At 38.9% G+C, this 15,776-nt stretch overlaps 1 protein-coding gene across 2 annotated transcripts in view; it reads right to left on the bottom strand.

Annotated features, from left to right (window-relative positions):
- Positions 1-391: 391 nt before the first annotated feature.
- Positions 392-15,776, bottom strand: part of LOC134100679 (E3 ubiquitin-protein ligase UHRF2-like) — a 181,531-nt gene continuing 166,146 nt past the window's right edge. The window contains exons 14-16 of one of the 2 annotated variants that reach the window (XM_062554050.1): positions 14,890-15,038; positions 2,129-2,227; positions 392-1,980 (exon numbers count right to left, since the gene is read on the bottom strand). In XM_062554050.1, coding sequence (XP_062410034.1) covers positions 1,834-1,980; positions 2,129-2,227; positions 14,890-15,038 — 395 coding nt within the window. In that variant the 3' untranslated portion in view covers positions 392-1,833. Of the gene's footprint in view, positions 1,981-2,128; positions 2,228-14,872; positions 15,039-15,776 lie in introns of both variants that reach the window. The other variant, XR_009941297.1, reaches the window with a different exon arrangement.

The raw sequence follows: 15,776 nt of genomic DNA, 5'->3' as shown, positions 1-15,776 counted from the left end.
AGATCAAAAAACAAAATTTATATTGTTTCTTCACCAGGACTTTTCAAGGCTTCAAGGTAAATTGGAACAGTCTTCCTATGTTAGGACCAACAAAATCGAACAAAAAATGTATGTATTTGTAGCCCAAATGTCATCGTAGCACAGAAAGAGATTCCTAATCTTAATAACACTCCCTTTGTTGTTCAATTCTGAAAACACTCACTCACTCACTCACTCACTCACTCACTCACTCACTCACTCACTCACTCACTCACTCACTCACTCACTCACTCACACACACAGACAGACAGACAGACAGACAGACAGACAGACAGACAGACAGACAGACAGACACACACACACACACACACACACACATATGGCCTATAAGAAATCAGCTGTAAAAAAATCATTAATTGGAAAAACTGCACTTTAATACATCCAAATGTCAACTAGAACAATAATGTATCAGTCACATATGTGGAGATGGATTGTTTTTCAGGAATCAAAATATTTAATAGGTACATAAAGTATTATACCATGTATAAAATTTTCAATCACAATATGAAGCAATGTAACTGTTCAACCTGACCTGGCAGCAGGTAAAAGCAACCACATAAAATAGCTAATGATCAAAATAGGATAGGAATCTAAATAATAAAAATGACATCACTCAGCATAAACTAGTCTCTTCTTTTGAAAATCTCTTTTCTTGAGTAAGTGCAATTAAAACAAACATATAACAAATAACAATAATGCCAATAGCAGAGGCAATGCAACCACATGACATCTAAAAGGTTAGTACTGCTGTCACTGTAAAGACAGGGGAAACGCAATGGAGAGGAGGAAGCTCGCAGTCAGTTTGGAGCAGGGAGGAGCAAATGCCACAAGAGAAGGTAGGCTGCACATCACAATTTACTTGAGAGACAATATGCTTATTCAAACATGTGCATTTGCATTTCAATTAAAGTCTGATACTGTAATAAAGAAAATATCACCACAAAAAGAAACAAACAAGGGTAGAGAACATTTAAGGAGACACAGACTCAATTTGCAAGTTAAGCACTTTGGACCTTAGTTTAGATGGCTGATATTGATGTGAAAACTAAATAGTCCTCAGTTTTAAGATAGCACAAGGTAACCTTTGCCCTGATCACTCTGGGTAGAAAAAAAATGGATATCCATGATATTTTATACTCTCTTCTAAATACTGAGCACCAGTAAGCAGTTATTTTGGGAGATTAAGTTGGTGTTTCATTGAAATTACATTTTAAAACATATTTCCAAAGGTTGCAAATGATCAACATAACTGAAACCAAGTAAGTTACCCACATTCAGATATTATTACAGCTGAAACTCAGCACTGACAATTGTCACTGAACAGGTTAGGCTGAAAAGATACTGGTGACTCCCTTAAAAACAAGCCCAATATGGGATATAATAATATTCCCAATGTTAACCATCCTGGCATGTCAATTTCTGATCCCATTCTTGCAATACATCATACCAAATTTGAAAAATAACAAAAAAAACATTTGGATGATGCTATTTTATTGATAAACCATACGGAAATGTTTATCTGTCCAAAATGAACACTTGTATTAACCTGGGTTGCTTGAGTATTGTGATCTTCAGACTGGTATTCAAAGACATGAAGAGGTAGGGAAGGCAAGAAGAGTCTGATAGAGTTAGAAAAATCCTTGTGTCATGGCTGAGGAGACAGTGTCTAGCTGGTTTGCGATCCAGGGCAAGTATGTGTAAATATACATGTGTGCCTGTCTGTGTGTGAATGAGAGCAAGGGAGAGAGACAATGTTCTGCTCTACGATTTGTCTACGTCTATGAAGGGACAGGCTCATCGGCCCTTGCTGTATCCAGGGAAGAACTGATCAAGAAGCTGCTGTAGTATCTTGTTAAGAATCATAACATAATCCTTTCCCAGGTCATGGCGACAAGCAGGGCAGCTATACACCTCAGCACGGAATGACCTTTGAAGACAGCTCTGAATCAGGAGAAAGAACAAAGAGATGCATTCAACAGCAAATAAATGAATCCAATAGCTATTCAATAGCAACTATAGCTATTTAATAAAATAAAATGGTGTACACATGACTGAAACAACTGCTACCTATAGAAATCCACACACCTACCTTACAAACATTGTGCAGACATGTAGTAGTGATGGGTTGGTAGGCAAGCTCCTGGCAGCACACACACATGAAGATCTGCTCCACCTTTTTCAGAAAGTTCTGAAGGGTACAAGACGCATGTGTACTTGGGCATCATCATAGAAACATTAACAAACACTTTAAATATGACATTCATGTCATGTCATGTGATGTCATGACAAATTCAAGACAAAAGCATGATGGCCAAAAAGAGATAAGAATGTTTACAAGGACCCCTCAACCTCTCAAACTCTGCACTATTATCCTCTGTTTTCGTATTGTAAAGTATTTATTGTTGAATTAAGGTGTTATGGTGATGATGCCCAAGTAGACATGTGTGTTGTACACTGTGCTGTAACTATCAACACTAGGTTGAATGTTATTCCTTATTGTAAGCCTGAAAGAAAGCCCCAATCTAGCTAAATTTGAGGTTGGAAAATTCGATCCAGTCAGGAGACTCTATGAAATTAACTCCAGCACACTGAAGAAATCCAGACAAAGACTGTACTTCCTACAACAGTTGAGGAAATTCAAAGTGTCATCATAATTTCAAAGGCCTTCTAACAGTTCATTAGTGGAGAGTGTTCTTACAGGTAGCATTATAACCTTGTATGGGAACTGCACAGCCCGTAACCCTACAGAGAGTGCTACGTTTTGCTGAACATACAGTACCATCAGAGCACCTCTCTCTACTCTGCAGGACATACCACAAGAGTACAAACCAGGGCCCAGAATATTTTACAAGTAATTTCACACCCTGACTGTTTATACCTCTGAGGCAGACGTCACATGGCTAAAACAGAAAGACTAAGAAGGAGTTTCTTTCCTCAAGCCATCCATATTCTGAACACACATAACCCACAGGACTCCAGCTGACGCACCCTTGGGAAACAAATCACGTTTATTTTGCCCCTGTTTTTAATCATTATTGGATAATTAGAGCCATTTTATCCTGCAATTTACCACTCTGGTACCATCCTGTCACATTAATTATATTTCAAACAATTTCAAAACAAGCCCGAACTCTTCCATCCCCAGACCTCCTCACGCACCATATGGTCTATAAACTCTAACACCCTCCAAACCCCCAGAACCACGCTCCACAACATGGGTGATCGGGCTTTCTCTGCAGCTGCTCCGAGGCTCTGGAACGCCCTACCTGACCACCTGAGGGCCCCATAGACTAATGTCCTGAATTGTGCTGTGTTCTGACAGCCTATGTCAAGTCAAGTCAAGTTTATTTATATAACGCATTTCATACACAGAGGTCATTCAATGTGCTTTACATAAACAAAAACCAAACAGTAATAGCAGATAAAAGCATAGATGAGCAAAGAGTAATAATAATAATAATAGTAGTAATTATAATAAAATAAAAAGAAAGCAATAAAGAATAATTCACATAAAAGACTTAAGGTGGAATAACTAGAAGACAGGTCTGTTTTTAACAGATAGACTTCGCCAGAGTCTAATTTAGCAAACCAGTGATAGTGATCCTTCTCAAACACCCAGAGCTGTTGCCACTCTTTGGAGATTTGTTGACGTAGGCCCATCTGTGTGCGCACACAATATTTCCTTTCTTACTGGGGAGACCTTAATGTCTTAGAGAATGAAGTTTAGTTTGGCCTAACTCCTTTGCTACTGATTGCAAAAGAATTAGTCTAATAGCTAGTACACTATTGTGACTGGCTGGGAAATTGTATCTTGTTTATTTGAGGTCTTTGGCTGAAAAGGAGGCGAGTATCGATGTACATGGATGAGCACTGTACTGGGTTCACCAACTGAATTTCTTCTGTTTTCTTTGCATTCACAACAAGATGGTTAGCATCACACAAGTCTACAAACTGTTTGATCTCGGAAAGGTAGGAAGCTGTGTATATCATTAGTATACAGTGCCTATAGAAAATCATCATAGCTACCCCTTTGAAATAGTTACTTAATTACAGTGCATGCAAATGCACTGTTCTGTTCTTCCTGGGCATCTTCTTCTTAATACAGTGCATGCAAATGCACTGTACTGTTCTTCCTAGGCTTCTTATAGTTACAGTGCATGAAAATGCAGTTAAAGACAGATCCTGTTTCAGTACTTCCTCTGTCCACAACTGTTTCAAAATAAAAGTCCTCACTGCAATAATGCACTATTAAATCGTTTACCCATTGAAACTACTGAACTATTTAACTGTTCACAACCATTCAAACTGTCAGTTATCATCAACTATGCCTCCAGTCAACTATATGAAACCTCCAAGTACCTAGCAACCAACATAGCAACCATTAAAATTAAGCATTTATGACAGTTTCCATAACAACCAACATGATTATACTGCAGTAACCTCTTTATTCCTGAAAGTGGCCACCATGGATACCCTAGCAACAAATGTTTCAAAATAAAAGTCCTCACTAGCAAGTTAGCTAGTTAGCATAGTTAACATTGTTAGCATTTTTAACATAACTGCTAGAAATCATTGGCTAAGTTAGCTAATCAACCTGGATAGCATTGTTAGCATAGTTAGCATTTTTAGCATAACTGCTAGAAATCATCAACTAAATTAGCTAATCAACCTCTTTAGCATAGTTAGCATTTAGCCAGGTTAGCTAATCTGGTAATCAGGTTAGCTAATTAAATTTTGAACTGTCTATATTCGCACTATCAACTTTCAAAAACTATGAAACCACCATGTCTACCCTAGCAACACCTTGGTAACCATATCTACATGATTTATCTGTATATTTTTGCATTTTCATGCACTCGTAATTTCCTTGGAATTACATTCTCTAGTTATTACAGTGCATGCATCTTCCTGGGCATCTTCTTATTACAGTGCATGAAAATGCACTGTACTGTTCTTCCTAGGCTTCTTCTTCTTATTATTATAGTGCATGAAAATGCACTATACTGTTATTCCAAGTCTTCTTATTATTATAGTGCATGAAAATGCACTATATTGTTCTTCCTAGGTTTCTTATTATTCCAACTTATTCTAAGGCTCGCAATTCAGCTTGAACCGTTTAACGTAGAAACTTGATTCAAACTTTGCTACGTAGGTCTTAAGGAGACCTGTGCAATGTATTTTTCAACTTTGTAACTTTTATACTTTTTAAACTATAAATTAAAAACTATTAAAAATCACGGCAGCAATTAGAATGTTACGCCAGGTGGCCAGTCCAGGTGCAGCAGCTCTCTCTCTCTCTCAGGCTTTAAACACACTGGCTCTCTTGAGACTACATGTTCTGTTCCCCTGTATCAACTGTATCAACATAAGTCTTCCTAATTCCATCCAACTTTCTATCCATTCATCTTCTTCAAACCATTCACTCATCCACCCACTCTAAACAGTCTGCCTATCAACATCAATTAGACGATCTACATTCAACTTTTAAACAATCTACTCTGTCTCAAGGCCCGATCAGATTACAGGCGGCATGCGCTATGAAACCCATTCATTTCAATGGGTTGAGAGCGCAAAAGCGGCTCTGCCGCTAAGCGCAGCAAAGCGCAGCGCCGGCGGCATTTTGCCGCTTTGCCGCTGTTGCGCTTGCCGCGGTCAAAGTTGAAACATGTTCAACTTTGACCGCGGCGCGCTGTAAGTGAATGGTCTTTTGCGCGGAGCCCAGCAGTAACCATAGAAATAGGAGCGGTAACAACAACAAAAATCGTAGAACGGTATCTCAACCAAGAGCAACCTAGCGGTGAGCGCAGCGCATGCCGTCTACAATGTGATCAGGCCTTCAGGCTTTAAGCATACACTGGCTCTCTTAAGACTAGCCAGTTAAATTGATTACACCTGTATCTGTATCCACTACTCTCAGTAGAGAGCTGTGTCTCTCCATTCTACAAGAATATAAGGCACATTCCATCCAACTTTCTATCCATTCATCTTCTTCAGACCATTCACTCATCCACCCATTAAACTGTCTATCAACAGCTATTAAACAATCTGTCTATCAACATCCATTAAACTCTCTGTCTATCAACATTAATTAGACTATCTACATTCAACTCTTAAATTATTTACTCTGTCTCAGGCTTTAAGAGTACTCTGGCTCTCTTAAGACTAGCCAGTTAAATTGATTACACCTGTGTCAACTACTCTCAGAGAGCTGTATCAGTGTCTCTCTTAACAAGAATATAAGGCACATTCCATCCAACCTTCTATCCATTCATCTTCTTCAGACCATTCACTCATCCACCCATTAAACTGTCAATCAATATCTATTAAACAATCTGCCTATCAACATCCATTAAACATTCTGTCTATCAACATTAATTAGACTATCTACATACAACTTTCAAAGTATTTACTGTGGGTGCCTCTCAAGCAGCGTTTATATGTCCTCCCTCGCTCCTCAATCCTCAATGATCTACATAAAGAAAGATAGAAGAAGGGCTAGACTATCCCATTGTTGCCGCTCCATCATTCTTTAGATCAGTGAGGATCGAGGAGCGAGAGAGGACGCGTAAACGCTATATGAGAGGCACCTTCTGTCTCAGGCTTTAAGCATACAATCTCATTTAGACTACAGATCCTGTTTCACTACTTCCTCTGTCCACAACTGTTTCAAAATAAAGGTCCTCACTGCAATAATACACTATTAAATCATTTAACCATTGTAACTACTCAACTATTTAACTGTTCAACCATTCCAACTGTCAGTTATCAACTATGCCTCCAGTCAACTACACGAAACCTCCATGTACCTAGCAACCAACATACCAACCATTAAAATTAAGCGTTTATGACAGTTTCCATAGCAACCAACATGATTATGCTGCAGTAACTTCTTGCTTCCTGATAGTGGCCACCATGGATACCCTAGCAACAAATGTTTCAAAATAAAAGTCCTCACTAGCAAGTTAGCTAGTTAGCATAGTTAGCATTGTTAACATAGTTAACATTTTTAGCATAACTGCAAAAAACATCAACTAAGTTAGCTAATCAACCTGGTTAGCATTGTTAGCAATTTTAGCATTGTTAGCATAGTTAGCATTTTTAACATTATTGCTAGAAATCATCAGTTAAGTTAGCTAATCAACCTGGTTAGCATTGTTAGCAATTTTAGCATTGTTAGCATAGTTAGCAATTTTAGCACAACTGCTAGAAATCATTAGCTAAGTTAGGGAATCAACCTGGTTAGCACTGTGAGCATAGTTAGCATAGTTAACATTTTAACCATTACTGCATCAAATCAGTAGCTAAGTTAACCAATCAACCTGGTTATCATTGTTACCATAGTTAACATTTTAACATGAATAGAAATCATTAGTTAAGTTAGAACTGGAATGTTTCAGCTTTAAACTGTCTACCTTCACACTATCAACTCTCTGTAAACTATGCAACCACCATGTTTACCCTAGCTACACCTTAGTAACCATATCTACATTATCTATCTATTTTTGCATTTCATGCACTGGTAATTCCTTGGAATTGCATTTCTAGTTCCACTTCTTCTTCTAACGCTCGCAATTCAGCTTGAACCGTTTAACGTAGAAATTTGATTCAAACTTTGCTACGTAGGTCTTACTAAGGAGACATGTGCAATGTATTTCTCAACTTTGTAACTTTTATACTTTATAAACTATAAATTAAAAACTATTAAAAATGTCCCCATAGACTTAACATTGCTCATTATGACATCACGGCAGCAATTAGAATGTTACGCCAGGTGGCCAGTCCAGGTGCAGCAGCTCTCTCTCTCTCTCAGGCCTTAAACATACACTGGCTCTCTTGAGACTACATTTTCTGTTCCCCTGTATCAACTGTATCAACATAAGTCTTCCTAATTCCATCCAACTTTCTATCCATTCATCTTCTTCAAACCATTCACTCATCCACCCATTCTAAACAGTCTGCCTATCAACATCAATTAGACGATCTACATTCAACTTTTAAACAATCTACTCTGTCTCAGGCTTTAAGCATACACTCTGGCTCTCTTAAGACTAGCCAGTTAAATTGATTACACCTGTATCTGTATCCACTACTCTCAGTAGAGAGCTGTGTCTCTCCATTCTACAAGAATATTGGCACATTCCATCCAACTTTCTATCCATTCATCTTCTTCAGACCATTCACTCATCCACCCATTAAACTGTCTATCAACATCCATTAAACTCTCTATCAACATTAATTAGACTATCTACATTCAACTTTTAAATTATTTACTCTGTCTCAGGCTTTAAGCATACACTCTGGCTCTCTTAAAGGGATAATCCGGAGTGAAATGCACTTTAGATCAATTTTTCGGACTATTGGGAGTACATACGTTGAGTTGACACCAAAATCATGTCATTCGGATGTATTTTGAGAAAGTTCGAGTTCACCGTTTTTAGCCAAAACTCGTTAGCCTGTAAGTGACCGGGGCAGGTCCTTTCGCCACTACAAAACGCTATTTTTATACCTCTTCTACTGTTCCAAACAACACTACACTTACGTGGTAGTGAGTAGAGGGTTCCTAAAGCCAAACAGAAGTATCCTCACGTCTTTATGTGGTCGGATAGAGAGTCCAGAATGAATTTAATCGAGTCAGTACCTTTCCGGAAATGTTAGTAAAGTGTTGTTGAAGCGTTGCGCAGCTGCCGCAGTGACATTTCCGGAAGGTACTGACTCGATTAAATTCATTCTGGACTCTCTATCCGACCACATAAAGACGTGGGGATACTTTGGTTTGGCTTTAGGGACCCTCTACTCACTACCACGTAAGTGTAGTGTTGTTTGGAACAGTAGAAGAGGTATAAAAATAGCGTTTTGTGGTGGCGAAAGGACCTGCCCCGGTCACTTACAGGCTAACGAGTTTTGGCTAAAAACGGTGAACTCGAACTTTCTCAAAATACATCCGAATTACATGATTTTGGTGTCAACTCAACGTATGTACTCCCAGTAGTCCGAAAAATTGATCTAAAGTGCATTTCACTACGGATTATCCCTTTAAGACTAGCCAGTTAAATTGATTACACCTGTATCAACTGTCAGTTTCTCTGGCTTTAAGCATACAATCTCTCTGAAGACTACATATCCTGTTAACTGTTCCCTCTGTCCACAACTGTTTCAAAATAAAAGTCCTCACTGCAATAATACACTATTAAATCATTTAACCATTGAAACTACTCAACCATTTAACTGTTCAACCATTCCAACTGTCAGTTATCATCAACTATGCCTCCAGTCAACTACATGAAACCTCCATGTACCTAGCAACCAACATAGCAACCATTAAAATTAAGCGTTTATGACCGTTTCCATAGCAACCAACATGTTTATACTGCAGTAACTTCTTGTGTCCTGATAGTGGCCACCATGGATACCCTAGTCACAAATGTTTCAAAATAAAAGTCCTCACTAGCAAGTTATCTAGTTAGCATTGTTAGCATAGCTAGCATTTTTAGCATAACTGCAAAAAATCATCAACTAAGTTAGCTAATCAACCTTGTTAGCATTGTTAGCAAATCTAGCATTGTTAGCATAGTTAGCATTTTTAACATTACTGCTAGAAATCATCGGTTAAGTTAGCTAATCAACCTGGTTAGCATTGTTAGTAAAGTTAGCATTGCTAACATAATTAACATTTTTAGCGTAACTGCTAGAAATCATTACCTAAATTAGCTAATCAACATTTTAACATGAATAGAAATCATTAGTTAAGTTAGAACTGGAATGTTTCAGCTTTAAACTGTCTACCTTCACACTATCAACTCTCTGTAAACTATGCAACCACCATGTTTACCCTAGCTACACCTTAGTAACCATATCTACATTATCTATCTTTTTTTGCATTTTCATGCACTGGTAATTCCTTGGAATTGCATTTCTAGTTATTATTATTCTCCTAACCAGGTCTAATTCAGCTTCAACCGTTTAACATAGAAAATTGGTTCAAACTTTATTACGTAGGTCTTGAAAATAAGACTAAGGGTATGTATATGTCAGTTCTGTAAACTTGATACTTTTTGAGATATTAGCAAAATATTTTTCCCCATTGACTTTTCATAGACCTCTGAAGTTCGCCTTAAAAGGATCCAAAGCTGCCATCTTTGCCCATATAAGGAGATCCGGGAGTTAATTGAAGCCAACTGCCTATACGTTAGAGCGGCACATCCGGGAACTTGACTCGCGAGAAACATTCCAGCCCCTTCTGGGGGGAAAACAAACAACGTCTCTCATTAACTCCAATGCAAATTAAGGTCAATAAACGTAATTCGTACCGAAATCGTAGGGGTAAATAATAACAGAAAACACAACGAATCAATAGGACCACTCAATATATTACCACTTTGCCGGTCGTTGACCGTGAAAGATACGTTCAAAAGCTTAATTCAATCAAAGTAAAAACATGTCCCTTCGGTCTCCCGAGTAGCCTACTAGCAGCAACAACCCTACTCAGTGGCCAGTGTCATACCCGGACATACGATCTCATTGAGTCTCCAGTTAAATAACTAAATTGTTTTCCTGTATTTTTGGCCTCTTATTTTAATTTTAATGTAGTGTAGTTGACTCACAGGCTCGGATGTAAAGAAATGTATCATTTCTGTCATAGTGCTAGCCGATAGCCTAATGTTAGCCAAGTGTTAGCCTAGATTTCCGTTTTCGTTGGTCTGATTAATTTTTGGTGTAGCCTAATGTTAGGGCTTCTTAGCTTTGTGGTTGGTACACCCAACCACACAGCAACTTCTCGGCATGTCTGTCTACCGCGAACACTGATCTATAAATAATAAGTTATTCGTTATAGATCAGTGACCGTGAACAACACCGGTTCACTTTGGCTTGTTTCAGGCTTGTTCTGAGTTTTCCCCTAAAAGGGCGTGGCGCAAACAACCTGCTCTGTGTGACGCGGGTCCGGTCTAACGTATGGCAAGCTTTTTTGTAGGCGAACTTCAGAGGTCCATCGCACTGCACCGCTGTGACATCACATGCTGATTAAGCTGATTTGCACCTGTGTCAAGAGCCAGCTGCTCAAGGCCCTATCAAGTTTAATTGACAGCCAGTTAAATTGAACCTGCATTATACTGCTCTCTGCTCAGCTCTCTCTGTCTACCCATTCACTCATCCACACACACACACACACACACACACACACACACACCTGACTGCAGCACTTCATATACACACTTCTCTATGCACTCCACAACATTCTCACCTGAACCTAACTCCCCCATTTCACTGCATCATAGAAAGCCACACTCCTTACATCCACTCACATCCACTCACACACGCGCACACTCAGAGGTGGAAAAGTCAAGCTTCAGAGAGTAAAAGTCCAATCACGTATTGGTTCTATCTGTGCACTTAACACAGGTGATATCACCAATTAGCTGCTCTGCCTGGCTGAAGAGTTTTACTAATTAGAATCAGCTGGTTGGTTGGACTTTTCCACCTCTGCACACGCTGCCCCTTAAGCCACATACATACAACACACTGCCTTGTCCTGTCCTGTTCACCTTCCTCTGTCCACAACTGTTTGTAAATTAAAGTTTGTTTCACATTTTATCTTATGTCTTGCTTTTGCATGCACTGGTAATTTCCTCGAAATTACGTTTTCTAGTTTTAATAACTATTTTTCATTTACATGGCATAGTCTATGGAGGTGATGGTAACACTTTATATTAGCACACACATATTCACCAGTAATTAGCTGCTTACTAACATGTATATTAGTAGCATACTAGCCATACTAGCCATAAGTGCCAAATGAATTGTGAATTAAATGTGAACAAAGACACAACTTTAGAATAGGGAACATATTTGGCATTACAAAGACTTAATTATTAGTTATTTGTACACTATTAGCACTGGTGGTTTAGTGTCTAGTTCCATTTGAATAGACCATCTTTGATAAGTACTATTCGGTGCGAATAACTGTTCTTGTGGTACTACCACCTTACAAGCCCCATACTGAGCCATGCATATTTAGGTCATAATTCATATGCAGCACCTTATTTAATAACTATGAATAAGGGGTAATTAGGAGCTTACATAGGGGAAATTCTTAATTAAGGGTCTAGTAAGGGTAGAATAAGGTCTTGCTGAATAAGGTATTAATTAGTGACTTATAATGACTAACAAATGGCTAGTATGCTACTAATATACATGTTAGTAAGCAGCTAATTACTGGTGAATATGTGTGTGCTAATATAAAGTGTTACCGAGGTGATTTACAGTGGTAAAATGCGAGTTTGTTTTGAAAACGTTGCGACGTTGTTCTATTAGGCAGGCCTACATGTGTAAAAAATATTTTCAGCTGAAAATTCGTCGTAGCCTATTTATGTACGTAGGGCGCGTATGCCTACGTACATTCATAGTTGTATATCTTATCTTCTATTCTTTTAAAGCTCAGAATAATGTATAAGCATTTTCTTACATATTTGCTGGACTGACTGAGTTACGTCGCGTCAAAAACCTATCCTATTTCCAAATCGACAGCGTATAAGACGTTTCATGGCGCAGCGTTATCTCCCTTGACTGCTACGCAATAGACCCGGGTTCACAACTCGACACGAGTAAAATGTTGTATCTCATATTGACTGAATTCACTGACCGTGTTTCAATGTCGACGAACAATTATTTTTTTGTTCATGGTTTTTAATAACAACCTATCTTAAATAAACGGATGAATCACAATACTGTTTACCATTAACGAAAAATAATTTCGCCAGCCAATAATTTTCTAAGCCAAATTGAGCCGCCATCTGACAAACTTTGGCTAAGCCAGTTAGACTTTTTGCATGTAAAAATAATTATATCATCGAGACACACGCGAAAAATAAACGATAGCCTATAAACGATTCCCACTGGATACACCACATCAGTATTGTGATCATTGCTACGATAGGCTACACAGGACTCAGTTGCATGTTCTGTAGACATGAAGTGGCAACTAAAGCCATTATCAGCCATGAAAACTTTGGCGGCTGCAGCAGCATTTAGGTTTTGGCTGAGCCAGCTAGCCAGCCACTAACAGCTAGCCAGCCACTAACTATCAGCCAGCTGTTATTCTCAAAGCAAATGGCTTCGGGGTCTATACATAACACACTATCCATTGCAAACATAGCCTATTTGAAACCGATCATTCCCACTCCCCCATACACGTCTAACCAGTTCACGGAGGGGGGGGGGGGGGGGGGGGGGGGGGAGTCGTTTTGCTACGTGTGGACATGATCTTAGGCTACAGACATCACTGCGGCATTGACAACTGCCTCCCCACCCCCACCCCCACCACATAGCCTACACATTCGCAAAACGGAGAATATCTGTTTCACTCATCATTTTTAATTAGCCTACTTCTCGCGCCTATGCCTGCTCGGCATTTCTGCTCTCTCTATCTCCCTCCCTCCGAGGTAGCTAGACCCTAGATGCTTCTCCCTAAATGAATGAACATTGTTTTAGAAAGTAGCCGCGGTGGCCTGTAAAATGCGGCATGAAATCCTGGCTACTGTGTTATTGAAACCAGACTAGGTTAGGCTCTTTGATCCAGGTCCGATCATTTTCGGCGGCGCGAACATAGCCTATAGGCTACCTATTAAATGAATAGAAGTGAATTTGGGGAGTGAATTAGAACTAGCCACCCATTCATTTTAGAGCTTAGATTATCTGCCCAAACCCGAACTGCGGGTTATGGATCTCGAGATCCAACAACACCGGTGTTGGGACGACATTTTTCATCCTTCCCCTCCCGTCGGGTCAGGCTCCTAATCACAGAACGCGTATGCCTCCGTTTTAAAATAGCCAACATTTCTAAGTAGCATACAAAATGTAAAAACGAAATATAAAAAATGAAATACTATGAAAAAGTTGAAAGTCAAGTTTGCTCAAGGTTTGTTCAAGAACTCTTCCAGCGTTTTTACCTCAAACAACACAAATCAACACAAATAAATGAACAGATAACTCAAACGTGCTGTATGTCATAATGAAACAACCACAGACTATCAACAACACAGTCTGACAAATTTATGACCAAACGATTTGATTTGTGCACGAAGCGCCATCTAGCTATCATTATGTGTAAGTAACAGACTCTCAGTCTAAGGGCTCAGCGGTCTTTTGACGGCCTCGCCGCGCTTTAAGTAGTTCACACCAGCACGGCGCTTCTAGTAGGTCGTCAAAGCGGTCAAATGACCGGGGCGCGGCGCTTCTAGGTATAAGTGGGTCAGAAAGGCACGGCACTTCTAGTGTTAAGCCACTACTTTTGTTCTTTTGGCAGTATGTTTAGGGTCATTGCCGTGTTGGAAGGTGAATAACCTGCCCATCTTCAGCTGTCTAGCAGAGGGATGCAGCTTTTCCTCAAGGATTTGGGTGTACTTGACAGCATCCATTTCCCCTCCTATCTTGACCAACTGCCCAGTCTCCGCTGAAGAGAAACATCCCCACAACATAATGTTGCCCCCACCATGCTTCACAGTATGTATGGTGTGTTTTGGGTGGTGTACTGTGTTTGGTTTTCGCCATACATAGCACTTGGAGTTCTAATAGCTAATAGAGACATATCCAAACAGATTGATGGCTGTAATAATTAAATAATTAAAATAAGCAAAAGGAGTTAGTTTTTCATTTTCTTTTATTAATTTTCAGAACTGTTGCCTTTTTCTTTATTATTTTGATGTTGTAAATAAAACTGGATATAGATTTTTTTTAAAAATGGATTTTGATTTCAGGTTAGTTAATGAGAAACAAGGAAGAGAGGAATAGATGGTGGGAGAGAGTAAATAAAATGTCAAGCAGAGAATGAAATATGTACCAGGAAAGAATACATACTGGCCCTTCGAGGAGGAACTCCATTGCTTCATCCCATAACTTCTTATTGGGCAGGTCGTCTTGGATCAGGTTCTGCTGCTCTTCAGTCAGCTGGAAGGCTTCTGCCTCTTTCTCCTTCTGAGGCTGAGTAGCACTCTTTGGACACATCTCTGAGGAACAGAGCAAGATCAGAACACAAGAAATATAGAATATATAGAAATATTGTGGCCTGACACGCAGTAGATATCACTGGTGTTTATCACCCAAAGAGAATAAATCAGCCAATCAGTCTTTTCTACATTCATGACAGTGCCATGTCACTCGTATGTAGGTACCTTCAAGTAAAGTGTAATCCAAATTTTTACATAAACATATACAAACGTGATGTCATGCATAATTGCTGACTCCACTTTTAACTGATAATGGTGTTACATGTAGCCCATTAATGGTGGGTGGGGGAAAAAAGATCCTTAATTAGATGAGCATACTGTACTTATCTGCATACTTTGAATTTCTAGAGTCAAAGTAATTGTCAATAGCTACACAGTAAGACATAATTTCATTCATATGCAGTATGTATACAGTGCCTATAGAAAGTCATCATACCCTTTTGAAATAGTTACTTTTTTGTCTTACAGCCTGAAATCAAAACCCATTTTAAAAACAATCTTTTCAGTTTTATTCACAAATTTAGCTGTACAACATCAAAATAATGAAAAGAAAGTCAACAGTTCTGAAAATTAATAAAAAATTAAAGACTAGAATAACAGGGTTGGAAAAGTCATCATACCCCTGACTTAATACTTTGTATAGCTTCCTTTTGCTTTCATTACAGCCCTCAATCTGTTTAGATATGTCTATTATAGCTTTCCACTCCTAGATTGGGGAATATTTGCCCAATCTTCCGT

The sequence above is a fragment of the Sardina pilchardus genome, chromosome 14, assembly GCF_963854185.1.
Source record: "Sardina pilchardus chromosome 14, fSarPil1.1, whole genome shotgun sequence".
Taxonomy (NCBI): Eukaryota; Metazoa; Chordata; class Actinopteri; order Clupeiformes; family Clupeidae; genus Sardina; species Sardina pilchardus.
This window is presented reverse-complemented; position numbering and strand designations above follow the sequence as displayed.